A 21,979-nucleotide genomic window follows, 5' to 3' on the forward strand; every position below is an offset into this window, starting at 1 on the left:
AGCCTGAACACTAGAGGGGAGCCTCATGAAGAAGGTGGGGTGGAGTCGATCCTTGCCATTCTTTCAGCCCCGGACAACCCTCCATGAGTCCAAGAGGCTGGGGTGAGCTGCGGGGCTGGGGCTTGACTTTCAGCTGGTTCCTAACTCTTCCTCTTTTGATTTTAGGTCACAGCAGTTGGATGCTGTCCCCCTGTCCTCTATTCCACGAGCCCCCCCCAGCCCCCAGTGTAGCCCATCCAGATTGTGGAAGAGGGAGACACAGAGAGCCCTGGGGGAGGTTCCCCCAGCCCAGAGCTCCCAACCCACTCCAAATGAAACCCTCTGCCCCAGGGTCTGTGAGTGTCTGGGAACATCTCAGGGACCTTCACTCATCCCACGTCTCCCCTACTCTAAGCCAGGGGGTCCCCAGCCCCTGGCATCATGACCTCACTGTGTGCACGGGGAGCCAGTGTGAACGCAGCTTAACCCCGTGCCTCCACTAATCCCCTCTCTTCTCCTTTCAGCGGTCGGATTCATTATAAGGATATGTACAGTTTATTGCGCGTAATATCTCCCCCTCTCGGCTTAGGCAAGAAATGTCCTCATAGGGTTGCTTGCAAGGTTTGATTTCCACTAAAACCTGCTAGCATCCATGGAATGAGTGTGGCTTGGGGTTCTTCAATATATATATTTCATATATATATATATATATATTTATATATAATCTAAAAAACAGAGCCATCTCTCTCTTTTGCACTAAACTAGAAAACTTAGCCAACAGAATGCAGTCACATAGACTTGACGAAGCATGGAACATATATCTCTCCGTTCCCTTCAGCCATTTCTGCTTGCTCTTAGCTGAAGCTGCCCATCCCGGGGTCTCAACGGCACCCCAAATCAGACACATCCGGGGGGACTGTAACTTTGCATTGACCCCCCCCACCATCTCCTCCACTCTCCCCTCCTCCACCCTTCGCCTCCCAAAGCCCCCAGCCCTCCTTCCACTGCCCTGGCCCCTCTTCCCCATCTAGGCCCCCTCAGAGACCAGCCTCAGCCAAACCAGAGAACTTGACCCAGTTTTTTAAATGACACTGAACCAAAGCCTTGCTTCCAAGTGAGAAGCCCCCACTTCCGTCCACATCCCACCAGAACCATAGCCCAGAGTCAAAAGTGAATCTGACTTTTCTCTTCTCTCTCTCTCTCTCCCTGCTCGTAAGCAGTGAAATAATCTTTTTTTAATTACCTCTTCCATTTTTTCCCTCCTCTTTTCCATTTATTTGAAATACCTATTTTATCGTTCTCTGCATCTTTCTCTCTCTATTTTTTCGGCTCGTGTGATTTTTTTCTTTTGCTTTTTTGGTTTTTTTTTTTTTTTTGGTTGTTTTTTTTTTTTTCCTTCCTTTTCTTCCCCTCCCTCCACCCACCCTTCTTTTGGTTCTCCGTTCCCACCCCCGTTTTTGTTTTCGGTGCTGCCAGGGGCCGCATGCCTTACCCGGACATGTATCAGATGCTGAGACACATGTCTCCGCCCCTGGGTCTGGGGAAGAAGTGTCCGGCCAGAGTAGCTTACAAGGTAGTCTAACCCTTGCCGACCACCAATGTCCGGGCACTGGGGATTTTTCAGTGCTGACCAGGAACAACCAGCCGAGTCTCTTTTTCCAGCATTACTGTTCTTTTTTTTCTTTTTCTTTTTTCCTTTTTTTCCCCTTTCCTCCTTGAGTAAATGAATCATGACCATCCCTTGATTCTAAGCAGTATACTGTGTCCGTCCTTTCTGATCAGTGTGTCTTGGTGTTTTGAGACTCTATTATGGCCGACACGCCGGGGGGAGGGTGAGGGGAGCCCCAGGTCCCCTCGCACCTGGTCCCCCAGGAACCAAATTGGACACCCTTTGGGAGGTGGGGGTCGCCAATGAGCCCAGAGCGGCCCCCATGCCCAGACCTGGGCAGGTGCCTTGCAGGGAGGGGCTTGGACCCCATCTTTTGTATCTTGAGCCCCCAGGTCTCACGGTCACACACACACACCTGAAGCTGATCTCTGACCTAGGGCCTTGGGGGATCCAAGATTTCCCGGGGAGCACCCAGAGCCTCTCCTCCCCCGCCTCCCCACTGGAGTTGCTTCCCCAGTCTTCCTGTCCTTAAGCCACCCATCTCCCTCCAAGACACCCCAACATGCCTCTCCATTGTTCCAGAGTGGGCAGGCGGGCCGCAGCTGGACCCCTGGACCGTGGCACCCTGACGCAGGCCATGCACGCTGCCTTGGCGGGGGCCTGGGGCGGGCAGGCACCATGGCCGACCGGGGGGGTGGTGCATGCTGTCTGAAGGAGCCGCCAGGCGGCTGGGCCGGGCCACCCCTCTAGACCCCGTCCCGGAATCTCCCTTGGCACCCAAGGACAGATGCTCTGTTCCCCCTAACTCATCCACTAGAAGTTCAGAGATGACCTTTACAGTCAGCCCCTCCCCCCCCAAAAAAAATGGTCCCATCATTCCATTCACCCATCCACCTTGGCCTCCTCTGTCTACAAGAGTCCTCCCTCCCCTCTGTCCATCCCATTTCTTCCTGCCTCGTGTAACCACCTCCCCACAACCTCATTCCTCGTCCTCTTCCCTCCATGAACTCCTTCTTCCCAGGCGAGACCAGGAGATGGCCCCACCAGCCTTACTACCATGTACCTGTCGCTTCTCTAATTTTCTTTTGTCCTTCTCTTGGTCTCTCCTTGGCCGGGTGTGGGTGTGTGTGTGAGCGTGTGCAAGAGAGAGGGAGAGAGTGCCCTTCCCTTCCTGGTCTCTGTGCAGGGCTGCCACGGGTCCATAAGGCACCTTTGTGCACATTTGAAATGAACATCCTTTGCACAGAACACTTTGTGGGAAAACAATTGGAATCCACCAGTGTGGGGAGAGCAAGACACTTTTCCACTATCAGCTGGGAAGTTGTCATTTAAATACACAAGTCCATGATTTCTAAGATGGGGAGCCCTTTGTGCAGTGCACAGCCTGCACAGCTGTGCACAGTGGCCCAGTGTGTATGTGTTTCTCTGTCTACCATCTCCCTCCCCACCCTGCCTCAACCCATCTCTTGTGCTCGGCTCTGAGTCTGCCATCCCCTTTGCCGTCTCCAACTCTGTGTTTCCTGCTGACCCGTGTCTGAATCCTCTGGTGAACATCAGTCTCCATCTCCGTGCCACCTCAGCCTGGGCTGGTGCACGCTAGCCCAGCATCCTCTCCCACGCCACCAAGCATGGGGGACAGAGCCCCTGCCTGGGATACAGGGAATCTTTTCTTCCCTGGGCCATGGGAACACCTCCCTCACCCCTTCCCCCTGCCATTGCACAGAGAGCCAAGATCCGGAAATGCCCCTGAGATACACTTTCCACGGAGCTATGAATGAGTCTCGAGATTCCGTCTGCATGCGCCCCTGTCCGCTGTTCTGTGTGTCATGGCCTCGCTGCATGTGCTGCGCGAGGGGCCCGCCCCATCAGCAGGGGGAGTCGCCTGCCTGCCGCTTCTCGGAGGAATGATGCGGCCTGTGGCCATCTGGTCTGGTCTGGGCCGAGCCAGGGGTTGGGGGTGGAGAGCCAGCGGCCCCCCCGGCGGCTGCGGCAATGGACCCCTCTGCCTGGCTGCTGCATGTCTGCTGCGATCTGGCTTGTACTCTTCTTCTTTGGGGTCAGAATGGAACGGAGCTGTCCAGAAGAACTCTGGGGCAGGGCAAGGATGTGGGCCAACCCTGGAAATGCCAGCCCTAGGGTCCAGCAGGCGGGCGAGGAACGGGCAGGGGCTCCGCAGCATAGGAGAGCCCCCAGTGCCCTCCCTGAGGGAGCCAGCGAGGGCAATCAGGAAATGGAACACCGGGACAGGTAACCTGAGGGTGGGGGGCACCCTAGCCGCTGCCTTCAGAGTTCTTCCTGGGGCTCCCTGGGTAGGGTGGGTCTGGCTCACGGGATCCGGGAGGGGTGCCTGGGAATGACTGCCCTTGCCTTTGGTTTTCTGTAGAGGCTCCTGCGGATGGATCTGCCTGTTGCCGATGACAACACCGTGCACTTCAATTCTACCCTCATGGCTCTGATCCGCACAGCCCTGGATATCAAGATCGCCAAGGGTAAGGGCAGGGACGGGAGCAGAGAGGTGGGGCAGGGTGGGCGGAGCCAGGGCCTCGGAGGGCTGAGCCATTCGCCTGCTCAGCAAATCCTGAGAGCTTCCCTCCTGTGTGCCAGACGCCGCTCTAAACCTGGAGGATGCAGGTTACACTTCCAGCGGGGGGGAGGCCTCCCCAGCGAGGTTGTGAAGGAGTCACGTGGATACCTGGGGGGGAAGCGCTCCAGACAGAGGGACCGGCGCGTCCAGAGCCCCTCCCCCCACCGGGGGCTACGTTGAACTGACTTGCGCTCTACTCATGGGGGTACCAAGCAGCCTCGAGAGCAGAGGAGGCACCTACTCCTTCTAACCACAGTGGAGAGAAGCTAGGAGGAGGCCTGATATAACTCATGTGAACACAGGATGGCGGCTCAGAAGGAGGGGATATGGAATATTCAGATTCTGGATATTTCCTGGGAGTCAGGAGGACCAGATGCTGATGCATGGAATGTGGGGTGTGAGGGAAAGAGGCAACGAGGCCACCCCCAGGGGCTGGGGCCCCGGTGCGTGAAGGGTGGAGCTGCCGTGCCCTGAGACAGAAGAGATGGCAGGGGCAGGTTTGGGGCAAAGGGAGGGCAGGAGGTTGGTGTTGGAGGTGACACATGAAGATGGTGGCTAGGCAGGAGGCTCTCCAACTTACACTTCTGGTGGAGGCCCCCCGAGAAGGTTCTGAAGGAAGTGAGGGGATGAGTCTTCCTGGCTGTGTTGAAGATGTAGCGTCAGGAGGCGTCAGATGCTGGCAGCTTTTAAGCCAGGAGACTGGACGAGCTCTCCAAGGGGATGAGTGGATGGACAGACCCCCGAAGACTGAGCTTGGGGCCACCCCAGCATTAAAGGTGGCCAGGCAGGTGGGTGGAGACCAAGGCAACTCAGGCTCTTACAAGGCGTCGCCAGTGTGTCAGGTGCTGCCCAGCAGCTAAGGAAGATGAGGACCAAGAGTGACTAGCGGATCCTGTGCCGGGTCACCACTGGTCACTTTGACCAGGGCAGCTCTGGCGGAGGGGTCATGGTCCTCCTGCCTGGAGTGGGTTTCTGAGGCCTGGCGGTAGAGTGGATGTGACTTGACAGCTGACGGGACAGCAGGGAGAGAGAGCAGTACATGCGTCACCAGCGAGAAGGAAGTTGGGAGAGTAACTGGTGGAGGGCTGTGTCCATCGTCCAGAAGAGGGTTGGGAATCAGGGGCTGAAGAGAGAGGCCAGGACTCCACCCAGCTGAAGCCCCTGGGAGGCTATGAGGAAGGAAGACTGCACTTTAGGGACACATGTTCTTTCCAGGGCCCTGGGGAGAAGAGGGGGAGAAGGAGACAAGACTGGAAGTTGCTCGGAGTGGGGACATTCGGGGAAGGAGACCAGCAGCTTCCAGTGGGACAGTGCCCAGTGAAGGGGCGGGCCACGTTGAGGACAGACATTATGAGAGCCAGGAAACATGCAGATGAAGGTAGAGAGAGCAGAGGTGCCCCCAAATGGAGTGAGAGAGAATCAGGAGTGAGGCCGAGACTCAGGGGACAGCATAAGTGCCACTTGTCTCCACACGGTGTAAGTTTCTTTCTCATGCAACAAGTCAGAGGCAAGTGGTCCCGACTTGCCAACATCTCGGTGCACATGACCAGCGGGGGCCCAGGTTCTGTCCGCGTTGTGGCACTGCCTGCCCCAGACTGTTTGCTCATCAGCATGGTTGAAGCTGGTGGAGGTTCCAACCCAGGGAGGTGAGGAAGCAGAAGTGTGGGCAGCAGCTATCTTATAATCACGTGGGAAAGTGGACCCACCTTGCCCACCTACCTTCCCTGTCCTCAACTGTAAACCTTGGCAGAAGACTTCACCCTCTCTGAGCCTCAGCGCATGTATTAGCTAGCTATGCCATGTAACAAATGACCACAAATTTAACAGCTTAAAACACACCTACTTATTAGCTCACAGGTAGGTCAGAAGTCCAGGTGGACTCAACGGGGCTCTCCGTTCAGGGTCTTGCAAGGCCAAAATCAAGGTGGCGAGGCCACCTTCTCTAGAGCTTCTCTGGAAGTTCTGAGGAAAAATTTACTCCAAAGCTCCTTTAGATGTTAGCAGAATTCAGTTACTTGTGGCTGTAGGACTGAGGTCCCTGTTTCATTTCTGGCTTTTAGCCAGAGGTTACACTTAGATCCCAGTGATGTATCTAATTCTTTATGTGCTCCAAATCGCTCTAACTTATTCTGCTGCCAAGAAAATGGTCTGGGGCTTCCCTGGTGGCACAGTGGTTAAGAGTCTGCCTGCCAATGCAGGGGACATGGGTTCGTGCCCCTATCCAGGAAGATCCCACATGCTGTGGAGCAGCTGGGCCTGTGAGCCATGGCCACTGAGCCTGCGTGTCCGGAGTCTGTGCTCTGCAACGGGAGAGGCCACAACAGTGAGAGGCCCGCGTACCGCAAAAAAAAAAAAAAAAAAAAGAAAGAAAAGAAAGTGGTCTGCTTTTAGAGGGATCACCTGATTAGGTCAGACCCACCCAGATCAGCTTACAGTCAGCTGACTTGGGACTTTAATTACATTTGCAGAGTCCTTTCATAGCAGTCCCTAGACTAGTATTTGATTTAATTTTTTTTTTTTTTTGGCTGCGTTGGGTCTTCGTTGCTGCCTGTGGGCTTTCTCTAGTTGCAGTGAGTGGGGGCTACTCTTCATTGCAGTGCGTGGGCTACTCATTGTGGCGGCTTCTCCTGTGGCGGAGCATGGGCTCTAGGCAAACGGGCTTCAGTAGTTACAGCACGTGGGCTCAGTAGTTGCAGCACACAGGCTTCAGTAGTTGCAGCATGGGGGCTCAGTAGTTTTGGCACGCAGGTTCTAGAGCATGCAAGCTTCAGTAGTCGTAGCACGCAGGCTCAGTAGTTGTGGCTTAGTTGCTCCGTGGCATGTGGGATCTTCCCAGACCAGGGATTGAACCCGTGTCCCCTGCATTGGCAGGCAGATTCTTAACCACTGCGCCACCAGGGAAGTCCAAAGCATTTGATTGAATAACCAGAATTTTGCTGGGAAAGAAGGAGCAACTTTAGATTTCTGCCTGCCACAGTTCTGTAAAATGGGTCTAACAGTGCACCTACTCTTGGTACATAATGCCTTTGAATCCCAGCTGCTGTTTCCCTCTGGGGACCTGTGTTCAGGGGTCTGAAGATAACCCAAGACCTGGGCTCAGTGATTCGCTAGAAGGACTCAGAACTGTTTTGCTAACCGTTATGGCTTATTACAGCAAAACGATACAGATTAAGATCTGCAAAGGAAACAGGCACATGAAGCAGGGTCCGGGAGAGACCAAGAGGGAGCTCCCACTCCCTTCCAGTGGAGTCACATGCACACTGCTTACTTCTCCCAGCAATGATGTGTAACAACATGTATGCAGTGTTGCCAACCATCCAAGCCCACCTGAACTTTGGTGTCTAGCGTGTTTATTGGGAGTTGGTCGTTGTAAGCCTGGCTGACCTTAGTTGCTCAGCCTCCAGCCCCTCTATAGGTCACGCTGATACCACGTGACTCAAGGCCCCCACCATAAATCACATTGCTAGGATAAACCATCTGGCCTGGCCCCAGGCCCCCAGGTAAACAAAAACACTCTTATCAGGCAGGACACTCTAGGACTTAGACATTATCTTCCAGGAGCTGGTCAAGAACCAGTCATTCCTGGGGCTTCCCTGGTGGCACAGTGGTTGAGAGTCCGCCTGCCGATGCAGGGGACACGGGTTCGTGCCCCGGTCCGGGAGGATCCCACATGCCACGGAGCGGCTGGGCCCATGAGCCATGGCCGCTGAGCCTGCGCGTCCGGAGCCTGTGCCCCGCAGCCAGAGAGGCCACAACAGTGAGAGGCCCGCGTACCACAAAAAAAAAAAAAAAAAAAAAAAAAGAACCAGTCATTCCTTTGGAATGTGCAAGGTTTGGACAACCCAGACCTGCTGAGTTGTCTCTTATGGCACAGAACCCCTTCTGTGGGACTTCCCTGGTGGTGCAGTGGTTAAGAATCCGCCTGCCAATGCAGGGGACACGGGTTCAAGCCCTGGTCCGGGAAGATCCCACATGCCGCGGAGCAACTAAGCCCGTGAGCCACAACTACTGAGCCTGTGCTCTAGAGCCCATGCTCCGCAACAAGAGAAGCCACCGCAACAAGAAGCCCGCGCACCACAACGAAGAGTAGCCCCCACTCACCACAACTAGAGAAAGCCTGCGTGCAGCAACGAAGACCCAACACAGCCAAAAACAAAATAAATATATATATTTAGAAAAAGGACCCCTTCTGTGGGACTTTAGCAAGTCCAGCCTTTAGGACACTCACCGGATTCCCCACGTGAGGATTTCAAGGACTCCGGGGATGTGCCTGCCACTTGGCTGTCATTGTCACTCATACCCCAGACCCTACTCAGCTCCCAGAGGGTCACGCCCCCAGCATCTGTGAGCCAGGGACCCCTCCCCGTCCTGTCACCTCCCAAAGTTCCATGGGGCACAGCTCTGGAGTCAAGGAGGTTCAACCGAGAGCTTGGGGACAACAGTTCTAACAGTGCGGACAATCACAGCCATTTCAACAGAATCACGTCTCAGGCCAGCTGAGAGTACAACACAGTTTTTTTCAACACTGAATTTGCTTCTAAACACACTGAGTTCCTTTCCAGCAGGAGTGGATTAACCTCAGTGATTCTTCAAAAATTGTGAGGCCCATCTTAGCTGGGAGAGAAAGAGAGCAGGTCCCTCTGCTTATCTGTCTCCTTCTGTGTCTCCTTCTGTGTCTCCTTATCTGTCTTATCTGTGTCCCTTCTGTGTCTGTCCTTCCTCTTCTCTGTCTGTTTCTCCTTCCCACTCACCCCTCTGTTCTCTCCTCCCAGAAGAATCTCATTCTTGCCTGGGGAAAAAATCCTCTGTCGTCATGTTTCTTTTTCTTCTAGACGTTGTGTCTGGATCCCTGAAACCTCCCCCAAGGGGCTTGGGCTGTGTCCCTTCATCCCCCACTGCCTTCCTGTTCCCCACCCCAACCAGAAGGTGATGAGGACAGAGCCAGCCACCTGAACGAACGTAAACCCAGTTAACACATCAAAATCCAACATCCCCAGCCTCATTGACATATACACACTGCTATATTAAAAATTGATAACCAACAATATAGCACAGGGAACTCTGCTCAATATTCTGTAATAACCTAAATGGGAAAAGAACTTGAAAAAGAATAGATACATGTATATGTATAACTGAATCACTTTGCTGTATATCTGAAACTAACACAACATTGTTAATCAACTACTCCAGGGAATTCTCTGTTGCTCCAGTGGTTAAGACTTGGCGCTCTCACTGCCAGGGCCCTGGGGTTTGATCCCTGGTTGGGGAACTAAGATCCCACAAGCCACTCGGCGTGGACAAAAAAAAAGACTACAATATAAAATAAAAGTTTTTTTAAAACTCCCCAGCCTCAAGCTAACGTTCTGGCTTCTGCTGAGAGCCTGCAGGGAGAGCTTTATAAACACTGTGCCGCCTGCGTGCTAACAGCTGTGGACAGCAGTGGAGGGTTGTGTGGAGAAGAAACGAGCCCTCAGCCAGCCAGTAGCAGAATCTCCACAGCTGTCCAGCATTCCCTGAGTCCGGGCCAGCCTGGACTCTCCTTCAGGGCTCCACGTGGCTGACCAGCCAAAAGGCCACTGTCTCGTCCCTTTAATACCCTCAAAGACCAGGCTCTGTCTGGAGGTGGGTTCTGCAATGGCCTGGAAGGTTCTGGGGTGGCCTGGTGGGAGCTGAAGGGCTTTGACCTGCCTGCATTATCAGCTCATTGAATGAGAACATCCACTGGGCACCCGCTGTGTGCCTGGCTCTGTCCTTGGCACGTGGGATGGGGCAGTGAAAGACAGACGGACCTCTGGCCCTTGTGGGGCTGTGGGGAAAGAGGCAACAAATAAACAGGCAACGATAAATAAGTAGATATGTAACGTGTTCAAAAGCGGGACATGTTACGGAAAAGAAAGAGCAGGGTCAGAGGTTGTGGATCCAGGTCAGGGGTTAAACCCTAAGTCAGGGGTTCTCAGCCAGGCGTAATTCTGCCCCCAGAGGACATTGGCAATGTCTGGAGACAGTTTGGGTTGTCGCAACTGGGAGAGGGCCGGTGCTCACGGTATCTGGTGTGTAGGGGCCAGGGAATGTCTCAGGGTGCACGGAACAGACCCTGCAACAGAGAACGTTCACCAGAGGTGTGCAGAGTGATGTGCGAGAGGGGAGGACCCTTCGGGCGATAAACTCCGGGACACAGCTGGTTTGTGGGGGACTGATGCCTGAATACCAGGGAGCCCTCTGTCCCTGGGAACCCCAGTGTTAACAATTCTGTACCTGGAGGAGGAGTAAACCTGAGATGTGGCCTTGAGCAGATCTCATGACCCCAGGGGAGGGCCACCTTGAAATCCCCTAAGGACTTGCCCTTTCTTTAAATGTGAACGACAGTCCTGAATGCAAGATCTCCCAGTGAATTAAAGCAGAAAGAGTCTAAGGTGGTTCTCAACTGGAGGCAGTTTTATCCACCAGGGGACACCTGGGAGTGTCTGGGGACAGGCTTTGTTGTCAGGACTGGGGTAAGTGTAAGCCCTGCAATGCACAGGACGACCCCACAACCAAGAATGACGGAGCCTCAAGTGTCGACAGTGCTGACAGGGTGAGAAACCTTGGCCTTACCTAATTCAGATGCCAAGAGCAGCTATCTTAATCAGCTCTGGCCACCATAACAAAATATCAGAGGCTGAGTGCATAAGCAACAGAAATTTATTTCCTCACAGTTCCGGAGACTGGATGTCCAAGATTCAGGCGCCAGAGGGTTTGGTTTCTCCTGAGGCCTCTCTCCTCAGCTTGCAGGTGGCCGCCTTCTTGCTGTGTCCTCACATGGCCTTCCCTTTGTGCATGTGCATCCCTGGTGTCTACCTCTCTCTTCTTATAAGGACACCAGTCCTATTGAATTAAGGACCACCCTCATGACCTCATGTAACTTTAGTTACTTCCTTAAAGACCTCATCTCCAAATGCCGTTACACTGGGGGTTAGGGCTTCAACATGAATCTGGCGGGGGGGGGGACACAATTCAGTTCATAACAATAGGTATCTTCCTTTTCTTCACTAGAAACAGGAAACATGTAAGCTGTCAGGAGAAAGTGACTTTTCACAAGAATGTCATGTTCTCTTGTTTCCCTTCCCGTGTCTCTGAGAAGGACCCACAGAGACCCCAGGCACCTCACTTAGCTACAGTGGACACGAGACTTAGCTATTAATTCCAACTGCTTCCCTAGAGGAAAAAAATAAAACTGTCATAGGTTGGTGTCAAGTATGTTGAGAACCCAGCTACACAGATGATTTTCCCAAGGATCTCCCACAACTTCCCAACCTGTGTCCAGGCCCGCCAATCACCCCTACACCCATGCAGGTCGGCTCCAGTGACCACAGTCCCTTGTATCATTAGACCCTGCAACCACCAGCAGCGAAAAGAGAGACCAGACCGTGGACCGTGCCCCCTAGTGGTGATGTGGTGAACAATAGCATGAGATGATAAAGACCAGAGAAATAAAGCAGGAAAAGGGCATCGAAGGAGGGGCAGCTGTTTTAGGTTGGGAGGCAGCTAGAAGACCTCTTTGATAAAGGGTTTGGGCAGGGACCTGAAGGAGGTGAGGGAGGGAACCACATAGATATTTGTAGAAAGAACCATCCTGGCAGAGGAAACAACCCATGCAAAGACCCTGAGGCAGGACGGTGCTTGGCGTGTTTGCTGAGCAACGAGGAGGTTGGTGTGGCTGGAACAGAGTGAGCAAGGGGGAAAGTAAAGGAGATGAGGGCGGATCGTGCAGGGCCTTGTGGACTCGGGGGATCACCCTGGGTGAGGTGAGAGCCTTGAAGGGCTCTGAGCAGATGAGGCAGGTGACTGATGCAGGTGTCCCTGGGCGCCCTCTGGTGGCTGTGGGAGGAGCAAGGCGACCTGGCAGAAGCGATTACACTGGTCCAGGCAGTTCAGCTCCCCACCGCCTCCATATCATCACTCTGGAACAGGATCTGAGCTTGACTTGCAAAAACGCCCTTCTGAAGGATTTTTCTCAAAATAAAGGCATCCGTCTCCAGAGTCACACGGGGGAAGATGAGCGAGAGCTCCACGGAGTGCCTGGCAGATGTCTGTGCTTTGACCCACATCTGCTGAGAAGGAGAAGCTGGGCAGGGGTTCCAGAGGGAGCTCCGGGCTGGGCCCGGGAAATGGAGGAGTGGGAGAAGGAGGGACAAAGATGGCAGATGCTGGGCGACAAGAGGTGGACGGGGAATGGAGGCAAAGGGGGATGTTGAGGCTGTCTGGGCGGTCCAGCTACTCAGCCACAGGCCCCCATGGATGGTTGTTAAACACTGCGGTAGTCCTCTACTGGCTGGCAGCCGGCTCCTGCCCTTCCCTTAGATCTCCTCCCATAATCCAGCAACCACAGGGTTAATATTTGGTCCAGCAGGGATCCTTCAGGCCCTTGCTCTAGCTCTGTCATCAATGTCCCTCTCCTACCAGCTGGTAAATATTTAGAATAGCCCCTGTTTGGGGCTGTGAAACAGGAGTAGAAGCAAGGGCCAAGCTGGTGTATCAGTTAGAATGGATGAGGATGTGCTCTGTAACAAACAGCCCCAAGGTCCTGAACCAACAAAGATTCGCTTCCCACTTCCATTATGTGGGAACTTCCGGGGTCAGCAGGGGCTTCTGTGCGTCAGTCACTTAGGGACCAGGCGTGAGGGGGCAACCACTGTCCCCAACATTACCAGCCGCTGCGACAGAGGGAATGAGAACTCAGGAGGGGCCTGCACGGCCCATTTAATGCCCAAAGCGGGGCCTCACCCTACTCACACCTTATGGGCAAGAACTCGTCCCATGGCCCTGGTCAACCCCAGGGGCCAGGAAGGGCCACACTCCAGTGCACTCGGGCAGGAGGGATCAGGAATGGCTGCTAAAGAACCTTAATGACCACCATGGCTGGAGTGAGGGACCAGGGCTTGGCTCTGTCCAAGGTCAACATTCACAGGAGGGGATACTCGGTTGAGGGAGAACGTCCTCTATCAGGACTGCTCCCTGAGGCTTACCCCAGGCTCCCTACAGCAGACACCGTCCTAGTGCTGTACATTAACTATTTTGATCTTCAAACAATGCAGTGAGGCAGGTGGTATTGCCGTCACCCCCATTTTGAAGATGGGGAAACTGAGGCACAGCACAGTAGACTAACACCCAGGTCACGCAGCTGGTAAGTGGGAACCAGGTTGGCCCCTCAGGAAGCTGGACTGTCCCCCGCATGGTCTTTCGAAGGCCCTGGCCCTGCTGAGGACTAGACTGCTCTGGGTCAGGCCCGCTGGGAACCAGGACCCCAGAGCTTGGGTCAGCAGGAACCACTGGCTTTGCTGCTGCCCCAGAGGCCGACTGATGCCTCTCTGTGCCCACCCACAGGCGGAGCCGACAAACAACAGATGGACGCTGAGCTGCGGAAGGAGATGATGGCCATCTGGCCCAACCTGTCCCAGAAGACGCTGGACCTGCTGGTCACCCCTCACAAGTGTAAGAGCCAGGCCCGGCCTGGCCTCGGGCTCTGTCCCACCAGGATGGAGGGGGAGGGAAAGAGGAGGTCCAGGGACGGCAGGGCTGGTGCACACAGGGGCCCCCACCCACAGTGAGCTCACCCTGTGCCCCCAGCCACGGACCTGACGGTGGGGAAGATCTATGCAGCCATGATGATCATGGAGTACTACCGGCAAAGCAAGGCCAAGAAGCTGCAGGCCATGCGCGAGGAGCAGGTACGGCCCCAGCCCTGATGGCCCTGCCCTGCTATGTCCATCGCTCTGGGGACATCCAGGCTGGGAGACAGTGGCTTCCTTGTCACCATGAGGACCAACCAGAACAGTGGGATGAGGCCAGGCTCCAAGGCAGGTCACTGAGAAGTAGCACAGTGCCAAGGAGACGTAGCCTGGATTAACTCATCTGCTCCATCAACACTTATTGGGCACCTACTGTGTGCCGGGCATGGTTCTCAGCTCCGGGGGTGCATCTGTGAGCAAAGCAGACCAGAATCCCTGTGGAGCAGCCTTTCCAGTTGGGGGAATGCCAACAATGATAGATGATTAAATTACATAGCATTGCAGAAAATGCTAAGTACCATGGGACAAATCGGGGGCAGGGGAGGGAATGTGATTTGAAAGGGGTAGTCAGGGGAGGCCTCGCTGAGGAAGTGACATCTGAGGAAAGACTTGAAGGAAGAGGAAAGGGAGCCAAGCAGATACCTAGGGGGAGAGTGTTTCAGGCAGAGGGCACAGCCAGTGCAGAGGCCCTGAGGCAGGACCATGAGTTTGAGTTCAGGGAACAGTAAGGAAGTCAATATGGTGGAACAGAGTGTGCAAGAGGCAGTGGGAGGAGACAAGGGTGGGGAGGTGACAGGACAGATTATGCAGGGCCTAGTGGGCCTTTGACTTTTGCTCAGAGTGATGTGGGAGCCATGGGGGCTCCTCAGTAGAGGAGGGAAGTGACTTCATGCAGGTGTTCACAGGTACCCTCTAGTGGCCGTGGGGGGTAAGGGCTGGAGCTGGGAGACCTGAGAGGAGGCAACTGCACTGGTCCAGGCCGGAACTGATGAGGCCGGACCAGGATGTGGGCTGTGGAGTGGTAAGAAGTGATCCAGTTATGGATGGATTTGGAAGGAAGAGTCTTGAGGACTAGCTGATGGATCAGACTTGAGTGTGTGTGCGTTTTGGGGTGGGGGGGCATGTCAAGAATGACTCCTGGGATTTCACCCCAGGGGTGGGCTAAGCATACCTTCCATAGCCTCGCCGCTGCAGCCCTGACCAGACCCTGAGCCTGGGGCGCCCTCCTCCACCTGTCCCCTGTGCACACACACTGCTCTCTGCTTCCCCAGAACCGGACACCTCTCATGTTCCAGCGCATGGAACCCCCATCTCCAACGCAGGAGGGGGCGCCCGGCCAGAATGCCCTCCCCTCCACCCAGCTGGACCCAGGAGGAGGCCTGTGAGTGTCCCTCTGGCCAGGAGGCAGGGGAACGGGGGTGCCGGTCGGGTGTGAAAGCCCCCGGAGTGCCCACCACCACCCTGGTCTCTGTGCCCCACACAGGATGGCTCACGAAAGCGGCATGAAGGAAAGCCCATCCTGGGTGACCCAGCGGGCCCAGGAGATGTTCCAGAAGACGGGCACGTGGAGCCCGGAGCGAGGACCCCCCACGGACATGCCCAATAGCCAGCCCAACTCTCAGGTGCCTCCATACCCCCCCACGCCCCCATGGCTCCCAGGCCCGAGCAGGACAAGAAGGAGGGGTCTGGGCCCCCCCACCTGCAGCTCCGCACACACCGGGCCACCCCCGGGGTCCACGTGTCAGGCCCTGGGGCTCACCCGGCCTCGCCATCTGCCCCGCAGTCTGTGGAGATGCGAGAGATGGGCAGAGACGGCTACTCCGACAGTGAGCACTACCTCCCCATGGAGGGCCAGGCCCGGGCCACCTCCATGCCCCGCCTCCCCGCCGAGAACCAGGTGAGGGCTTTCACCCAGCACGCTGGGGGCTGCACTTGGCCTCTGGAGTCTCTGCTTCCCCATGGAGCCCAGGGACCCAGGGCTGGGCGGGCGTCCTTCACCCTCGGCAGCAGTGTGCAGGCCCCACTGCCCCTACAGGCCACACCTGGAGCCCCTGGAGGCCCTGGTCCTCTTAGCTCCTCCTTGACGGAGGGCTGAGAGGGGGCGGGGTTCCCCTGGGGCAGGGTACCGTGGCCGCCGCCAGGTGGTCTGTCTCTGCCCCGTTTGGGGGTACTTGAGGCAGCAGGACGTGGAGGTTGCAGAGGGGGTGTGGGAGGTGGTGTGTCTGGCCCAGGTGAGAGCAATCAAGAATATACACTCATGCACACACACACGCACGCGCACACGCGCTCGCACATACCCGGATGTGTGTGCTCGTATACACGCACGCTCTGGGGAACTTGGCAGGTCCTAGGACCTGGTGGCGGAGTCTGGGGTGGGCCCGGGGGCAGCTGGGGTTCGTCTCTCTGTCTGGTCTCTGTGGGGGCCGCTGGGGAGGAGCAGGTGTGTGTGCGCCCGATGTGTGCCTGCGTGTGGCTGCTTTACCCAGCTGCAGGGCTCGGGTGGGCAGGGGGTTGGGGGGGGGGGTGTCCCACTGCCCCAGGCCCACGGGGCCAGAGGGGCCAGAGCCAGAAGCATGGCTGGCTGCCCACCCAGCCTGAGAGGCGGGGCGGCATGTCTGACGGTGGCGGGCTGCCCGTGTGCTGTGCCGTGACATCTGCACGGGGTGGGAGGCTGTGCTGTGCCTGGCTGGGCCAGGGTCACCCAGGGGCCTGGCCTCTGACTGCTGGGAACTTGGGCGGGAGGCACTCACCCTGCATGTGGCTACCCAGCCCCATCCTGACGGGCCCCCACCCCCACCCACCCACCCAGCAGGACTGAGCTGCTGGACCCCAGGAGACGGGTGGGACAAGCCAGCCGACGGCCACCCCTCCCCAAAGCTTTGAGTGTCAGCAGAGCCAAGGCTGGGGCACATTGCATGAGGCAAAGCTCAGGGCCAGGGGCCTGCAGCCACGCCGTCCCATCTGTCGGTCTCGTGCCTTTGCCATCTGTCTGTGGTGTCTCCTGTCTGTCTCCTCTGTGCTCATGGGAGGACTGCCGGCTGGGCCTGGGGTCGCCCACACACCACCGGGGACTTTAACCTCTCACTCCCTCCCCCTTCTCCTCCCCCTCAGGTTCCTCTCCCCGGCCCTGGCATCTCTTCCATCTACCACCTCTCCACTCTCCCTCTCAGCTTTTATATTTATTTCCTTCTTTCTGTTTTTTCTGTGTGCACCATCCCGTGGGGCTGTGACAGAGGAGAAGGGGCCGGCCACGTGGGAATAACCTCAGTGTATGTACCGCGCCCGCCCGCCGCCCAGCTGGGCTCCGGCCCCCTCTTCCCGCCCACCCCCCCTCGTGGGAGTCCTGTCATCTCTCCCTGTCCTCGGACCCCACCCTTTCTTTGCAGACTGCACCCCTCCCCCTTCCCCCCTGTGGAGCCCCATCCTCATGTGTTGTGTTCTCTGTGTGCCCCACGTGTGCCCTGGAGGAGTGACCCTGCCCCGCCCCCCTCCTCCCTCCCCCTCCACCACCCCCTTCTCTTCAGAGCCCCCAAGCCAGGGGGTCCATCGTTCCAAGGAGTCTGACCTGCAGCCCTGCCTGGCCCACTTTCTCAGGGGCTCTTTCCCCTAACACCACCCCTGAACCTCTGGTCCCGCAGCCCTGTGTTCCTTAAAACTCTTTCCTCAGGCAGTACCGCTGCCCCCTTAGCTGGGCCGGGCCCTGGGCAATGTCTGCCCCGTCTTCCTCCTCTCCTCTCCGAGCCACAGAGAACCCAGCTGGACCCAGTGGGTGCAGCACATGCAGGCCCCCAGGCTGCAGGCCAAGGATGAGGAGAGCAGGTCCCTCGGGGCCTCAAATACCAGGGCAGCCCCTCAAGGGCTCCTTACGGAGGCCAGACTCAGGTGGTCAGAGAAGTCCAGGCCCAGTTGGCCAAGGAGGACGGTGAGCTGGGTGCCTGGCCCTGGGCGTGTAGGCCTGACGGCGAGGAGAGGCAGAGGTTCCTCACCCGCCCTGGAGAGCAGGCAGGGCGAGTGCCGGCCCGGGGCTCCCAGCTTTGCACTTGGAATGGGGGAAGCTCTGCCCTTCGGTCGGCCTGCCTGTCCCAGCAGGAGGTGGATAGAATGGGGCCTCCTGGCCAGAACCCAGGATGAGCCTGGGGGGTGACAGAGGAGTCCTGGAGCTCTGGTTGATCAGGACCTGAGGCCCACGGCCGCCCCCCACCCCGACCCCGCCCCTGGACGGTCACACCGCAGTCACTGGTGGCCGATGGGGCAGGACAGACCGGGACTCCCTGGTGCCAGCCGCTGACCCCGGTCTGCCGGCCTGTCCCCCCCAGACCATCTCAGACACCAGCCCCATGAAGCGCTCGGCCTCCGTGCTGGGCCCCAAGGCCCGGCGCCTGGACGACTACTCCCTGGAGAGGGTGCCACCCGAAGAGAACCAGCGGCACCACCAGCGGCGCAGAGACCGCAGCCACCGCGCCTCCGAGCGCTCCTTGGGCCGCTACACGGACGTGGACACAGGTGGGTCGCCCTGCAGGGCCCAGGGACCAGAGGCTGTATAAGGGGACAGAGGAGGGGAGATAGGACAGAAGGCAGAGTGGGGTAGACACTGAAGGAGAAAAGCCAGAAAGGCTTGGACGAGACCAAAGGGACCAAGCGGTGACAGCTGCTGCTCAGAACCTGGGGACCGACCCCCCTCCCAGCACCCACCAGGCCATCCTTGGTCCAGGGGGGTCCAGGGGAAGGTGCCCCTCTCTAGAGCCCCTTGGTAGCCTCCCATGTGCGCAGACCATGCCACCCCTCCCTCAAAGCCATCTGTCTATCTGTCTGACCCCGTCTGGCCCAGGCTTGGGGACAGACCTGAGCATGACCACCCAGTCTGGGGACCTGCCATCAAAGGAACGAGACCAGGAGCGGGGCCGGCCCAAGGACCGGAAGCATCGGCAGCACCACCACCACCACCACCACCACCACCCCCCGCCCCCAGACAAGGAGCGCTACGCCCAGGAGCGGCCTGACCACGGCCGGACCCGGGCCCGGGACCAGCGCTGGTCCCGCTCACCCAGTGAGGGCCGAGAGCACATGGCACACCGGCAGGTGGGTGTGGCAGGAGGTACCCCTGAGCCGAGCCCCTGGGACCCGGGAGAGGAGGGGGCCTACACCCCACAGCCACTCTGGGCAGGGTCCCCACTGCTGCTGTGACCTCTGACCCTGTCCACCATGGAGTGGGCTCCCCAAGCCAGGGGGTTGGGCTCGGGCAGGGGTGAACACTGCCCCCTGCCACTCTGGCTCCCCACTCTGCACCCCCAGCCTCCCTGCCCGCCTGCCACCCTCTCCCTGCCCGCAGCTGCTTCCTCTTTGGTTGTGGATCACGTTTTGAGTTTCTGGCCAGCGTAGTCTTTACAACTCATGACCATGCTGGCTGCCCCGCTGCCTTTTGCTTTCCTTTAACCCGGCTTCCGTTTTTTTTCTGTTGTTGTTTCGATTATGATTTCTGTCCTCTGGACGCCTGTGAGTAATTTTTTAAACTTCTGCTATTTTAACCCCCAAACTTACAAAACTCCATTTCTCATTTCTCTTTTCACTTTGTTGTGTTGGTTTTCGACTTCCCCCTCCCTCCTTGTCTCTCCCACTCCCCCCCCACCCTCGTCCTCCTCCGCCTCTTCCTGCCCTCATCCTCCCTGTGGCTGTTGCTTTTCTCCTTTTTTTTTCCATTCGAATGTCCTGTGTCCCCCTCTCCTCCCGGTGCCTCTCCTGTCCTTTGGTTTTCCTTCGGTCCTCACCCTCCCGTCCTCTGTGTCTCCTCCCGTCTCCTGGTTGATTTTGGTGTATCTTTTTTTTTGATTTCCTTTGTTTCAATTTTCGTGTAGGGCAGTAGTTCCGTAAGTGGAAGCCCAGCCCCCTCAACATCTGGTACCAGCACTCCGCGGCGGGGACGCCGCCAGCTCCCCCAGACCCCCTCCACCCCCCGGCCACACGTGTCCTATTCCCCCGTGATCCGTAAGGCCGGCGGCTCGGGTCCCCCGCAGCAACAGCAGCAGCAGCAGCAGCCGGCGGTGCGGCCAAGCCGGGCGGCCCCCAGCGGCCCGCGGAGGTACCCGGGCCCCGCGGCTGAGCCCCTGGCCGGGGAGCGGCCGCCCACGGGGGGCCACGGCAGCAGCCGCTCGCCAACGATGGAGCGGCGGGTCCCGGGCATGGCCAGGAGCGAGTCCCCCAGAGCGTGTCGCCACGGCGGGGCGCGGTGGCCGGCGTCCGGCGCGCACGCGGCCGAGGGGCCCCCGGTCCCCCGGCACCACGGTTACTACAGGGGCTCCGACTACGACGAGCCCGACGGCCTGGGCAGCGGCAGCGGCGGCGGCGGCGGCGGGGAGGAGCCCCGGGTCGCCGCCTACGACGCGCCGCCCCCCGCGCGCCACGCGTGCTCGCCCAGGACTCCCCGGGCCGCTGGCCCGGCCTGCGCCTCGCCTTCCAGGCACGGCCGGCGACTCCCCAACGGCTACTACCCGGCCCACGGACTGGCCAGGCCCCGTGGGCCAGGCTCCCGGAAAGGCCTGCACGAAACCTACAGCGAGACCGACGACGACGACTGGTGCTAAGCCCGGGCGAGGTGGCACCCGCGCCCGCCCGGCCCCCCCCACGCACCCCACGCACACGCCCCCCCGGGGAGGAGCCGCACCGGCCGCGGGGCCACCTCGCTGCCACCTGCCCAGCACACGGGGGGAGGCCCGGGAGGGCCCAGGAGAGGACCAGCTGGACGGCCCCGGCCTCTGGAGGGAGTCCCCAGGGCCAGGACACACCAGGGTGTCCCGCAAAGACCCTCAGCCGGACAAGCAGCTCCTGGGCTGCTACTGCGCCCCCCACCCAGCCCCGACCCCCCACGACGGGGTCCCTCGGGGGCAGACAAACCACACAGCCAAGGGATTCTAATTAACTCAGCCATTTTTGGAGAACCTTGGGGAAAATGGAAATTAAAAAAAAAAAAAAACATTTTTAAAAGAAAAACGGGGAGAAAAAAATTGCTTCTATTGATGAGTTTTATCATCTCAACTGAATCTTTCCTTTCCCTGGTGAACGCGAGCTGGTGGCCCGTGTGTGGCGAGAAGCCGGAAGCGAAGAGGAAACCCAGCGTCCCACACAGACCTCCACCAGACACACTCATACCCCACACACGTTCTCAGACACACACAGGAGTGCTTGCTGGTTATACCAAACCCTATTATAACTGCCTGCAGAAATCAATTTAAAAAAAAATAAACAATTTTAAAAGGACAAAAAAATTAATGATTGAGAAAAGAAGCATTTTTTTCTGACATTTGGTCCTGCTTGAAATAACAAAAGAAAAAAGAAAAAAAAAAAAACACCACCGATTTCCTTTGCTTCTTTTTTCCTTTTTCCTACCTTGTTTGAAAACTGTGGGCTTGGGACTGTGAATTATTGCATGACATTCAAAAAGAAAAAAATAATAATAAAAAAAAGTTGAATCAAAGGGCTTCTGGATTGGAATGGTCTTTATATTCTCTGCAAAGTACTCCCCAGGTCTCTTTGGGGAAACCATGGAAGGAGGCGCTTTGAAAGTGGCTAAGGATGAGAAAGGTGTAGCTCTCCAGCCAGCACTCTTTGCAAGAAAGTTAAAGCCAAAGACACTGACCAGGGCTTCCCTGGTGGCGCAGTGGTTGAGAGTCCGCCTGCCGATGCAGGGGACATGGGTTCGTGCCCCGGTCCGGAAAGATCCCACATGCCGCGGAGCGGCTGGGCCCGTGAGCCATGGCTGCTGAGCCTGCGCGTCCGGAGCCTGTGCTCCCCAACGGGAGAGGCCACAACAATGAGAGGTCCGTGTACCACAAAAAAAAAAAAAAAAAAAAAGACACTGACCAGCCCATGCCTCTACCCGCAGCCCTCCGGGGGTTCCACAGTCTGCCTGCTGCTGCTTCTGCAGGCCAGGTTGTACCTAAAGCAACCATCCTGGATGATAAGCCTTCCTGGATGACCATCCTACATGATCTGGCAAGTGAGACCCCAGTGAGTACATTTGAGGCCCCACATATTAGCAAAACTCCTATTGGAAGCACCCTGGAGGAGGTACCTGGAAACCCAGCTCAGACACCCTGTGCCCAGGGAGTTTTCCCCCAGTGGGAGGTGAGCCCTTCCTGAGGCCTCTGGCACTCTCACCCCACCTACCTGCACCCAAGAAGCTGCTTCTGATGGGCTCCACCCCAAGCTGTATCCCATTTCACAGACTTTCTTGAGATGCCCCTAAGTTACCCGCAGTCATTGGGG

At 57.3% G+C, this 21,979-nt stretch overlaps 1 protein-coding gene across 9 annotated transcripts in view; it reads left to right on the forward strand.

The window, feature by feature from the left end:
- CACNA1A (calcium voltage-gated channel subunit alpha1 A) overlaps positions 1-20,623 on the forward strand; it is a 337,790-nt gene extending 317,167 nt beyond the window's left edge. For 3 of the 9 annotated variants that reach the window (XM_049708281.1, XM_049708278.1, XM_049708284.1), the window contains 11 exons: positions 504-600; positions 3,972-4,077; positions 13,536-13,643; positions 13,779-13,879; positions 14,992-15,101; positions 15,204-15,342; positions 15,504-15,617; positions 16,954-16,989; positions 18,037-18,223; positions 18,549-18,799; positions 19,573-20,623. In XM_049708281.1, the coding sequence (XP_049564238.1) occupies positions 504-600; positions 3,972-4,077; positions 13,536-13,643; positions 13,779-13,879; positions 14,992-15,101; positions 15,204-15,342; positions 15,504-15,617; positions 16,954-16,989; positions 18,037-18,223; positions 18,549-18,799; positions 19,573-20,298 (1,975 nt within the window). In that variant the 3' untranslated portion in view covers positions 20,299-20,623. Of the gene's footprint in view, positions 1-503; positions 601-1,455; positions 1,553-3,971; positions 4,078-13,535; positions 13,644-13,778; positions 13,880-14,991; positions 15,102-15,203; positions 15,343-15,503; positions 15,618-16,953; positions 16,990-18,036; positions 18,224-18,548; positions 18,800-19,572 lie in introns of all 9 variants that reach the window. The other 6 variants (XM_049708280.1, XM_049708279.1, XM_049708286.1 and 3 more) reach the window with 5 other exon arrangements.
- The last annotated feature ends 1,356 nt before the right edge of the window (positions 20,624-21,979 follow it).

Source organism: Orcinus orca, chromosome 3, assembly GCF_937001465.1.
Source record: "Orcinus orca chromosome 3, mOrcOrc1.1, whole genome shotgun sequence".
Classification (NCBI taxonomy): domain Eukaryota; kingdom Metazoa; phylum Chordata; class Mammalia; order Artiodactyla; family Delphinidae; genus Orcinus; species Orcinus orca.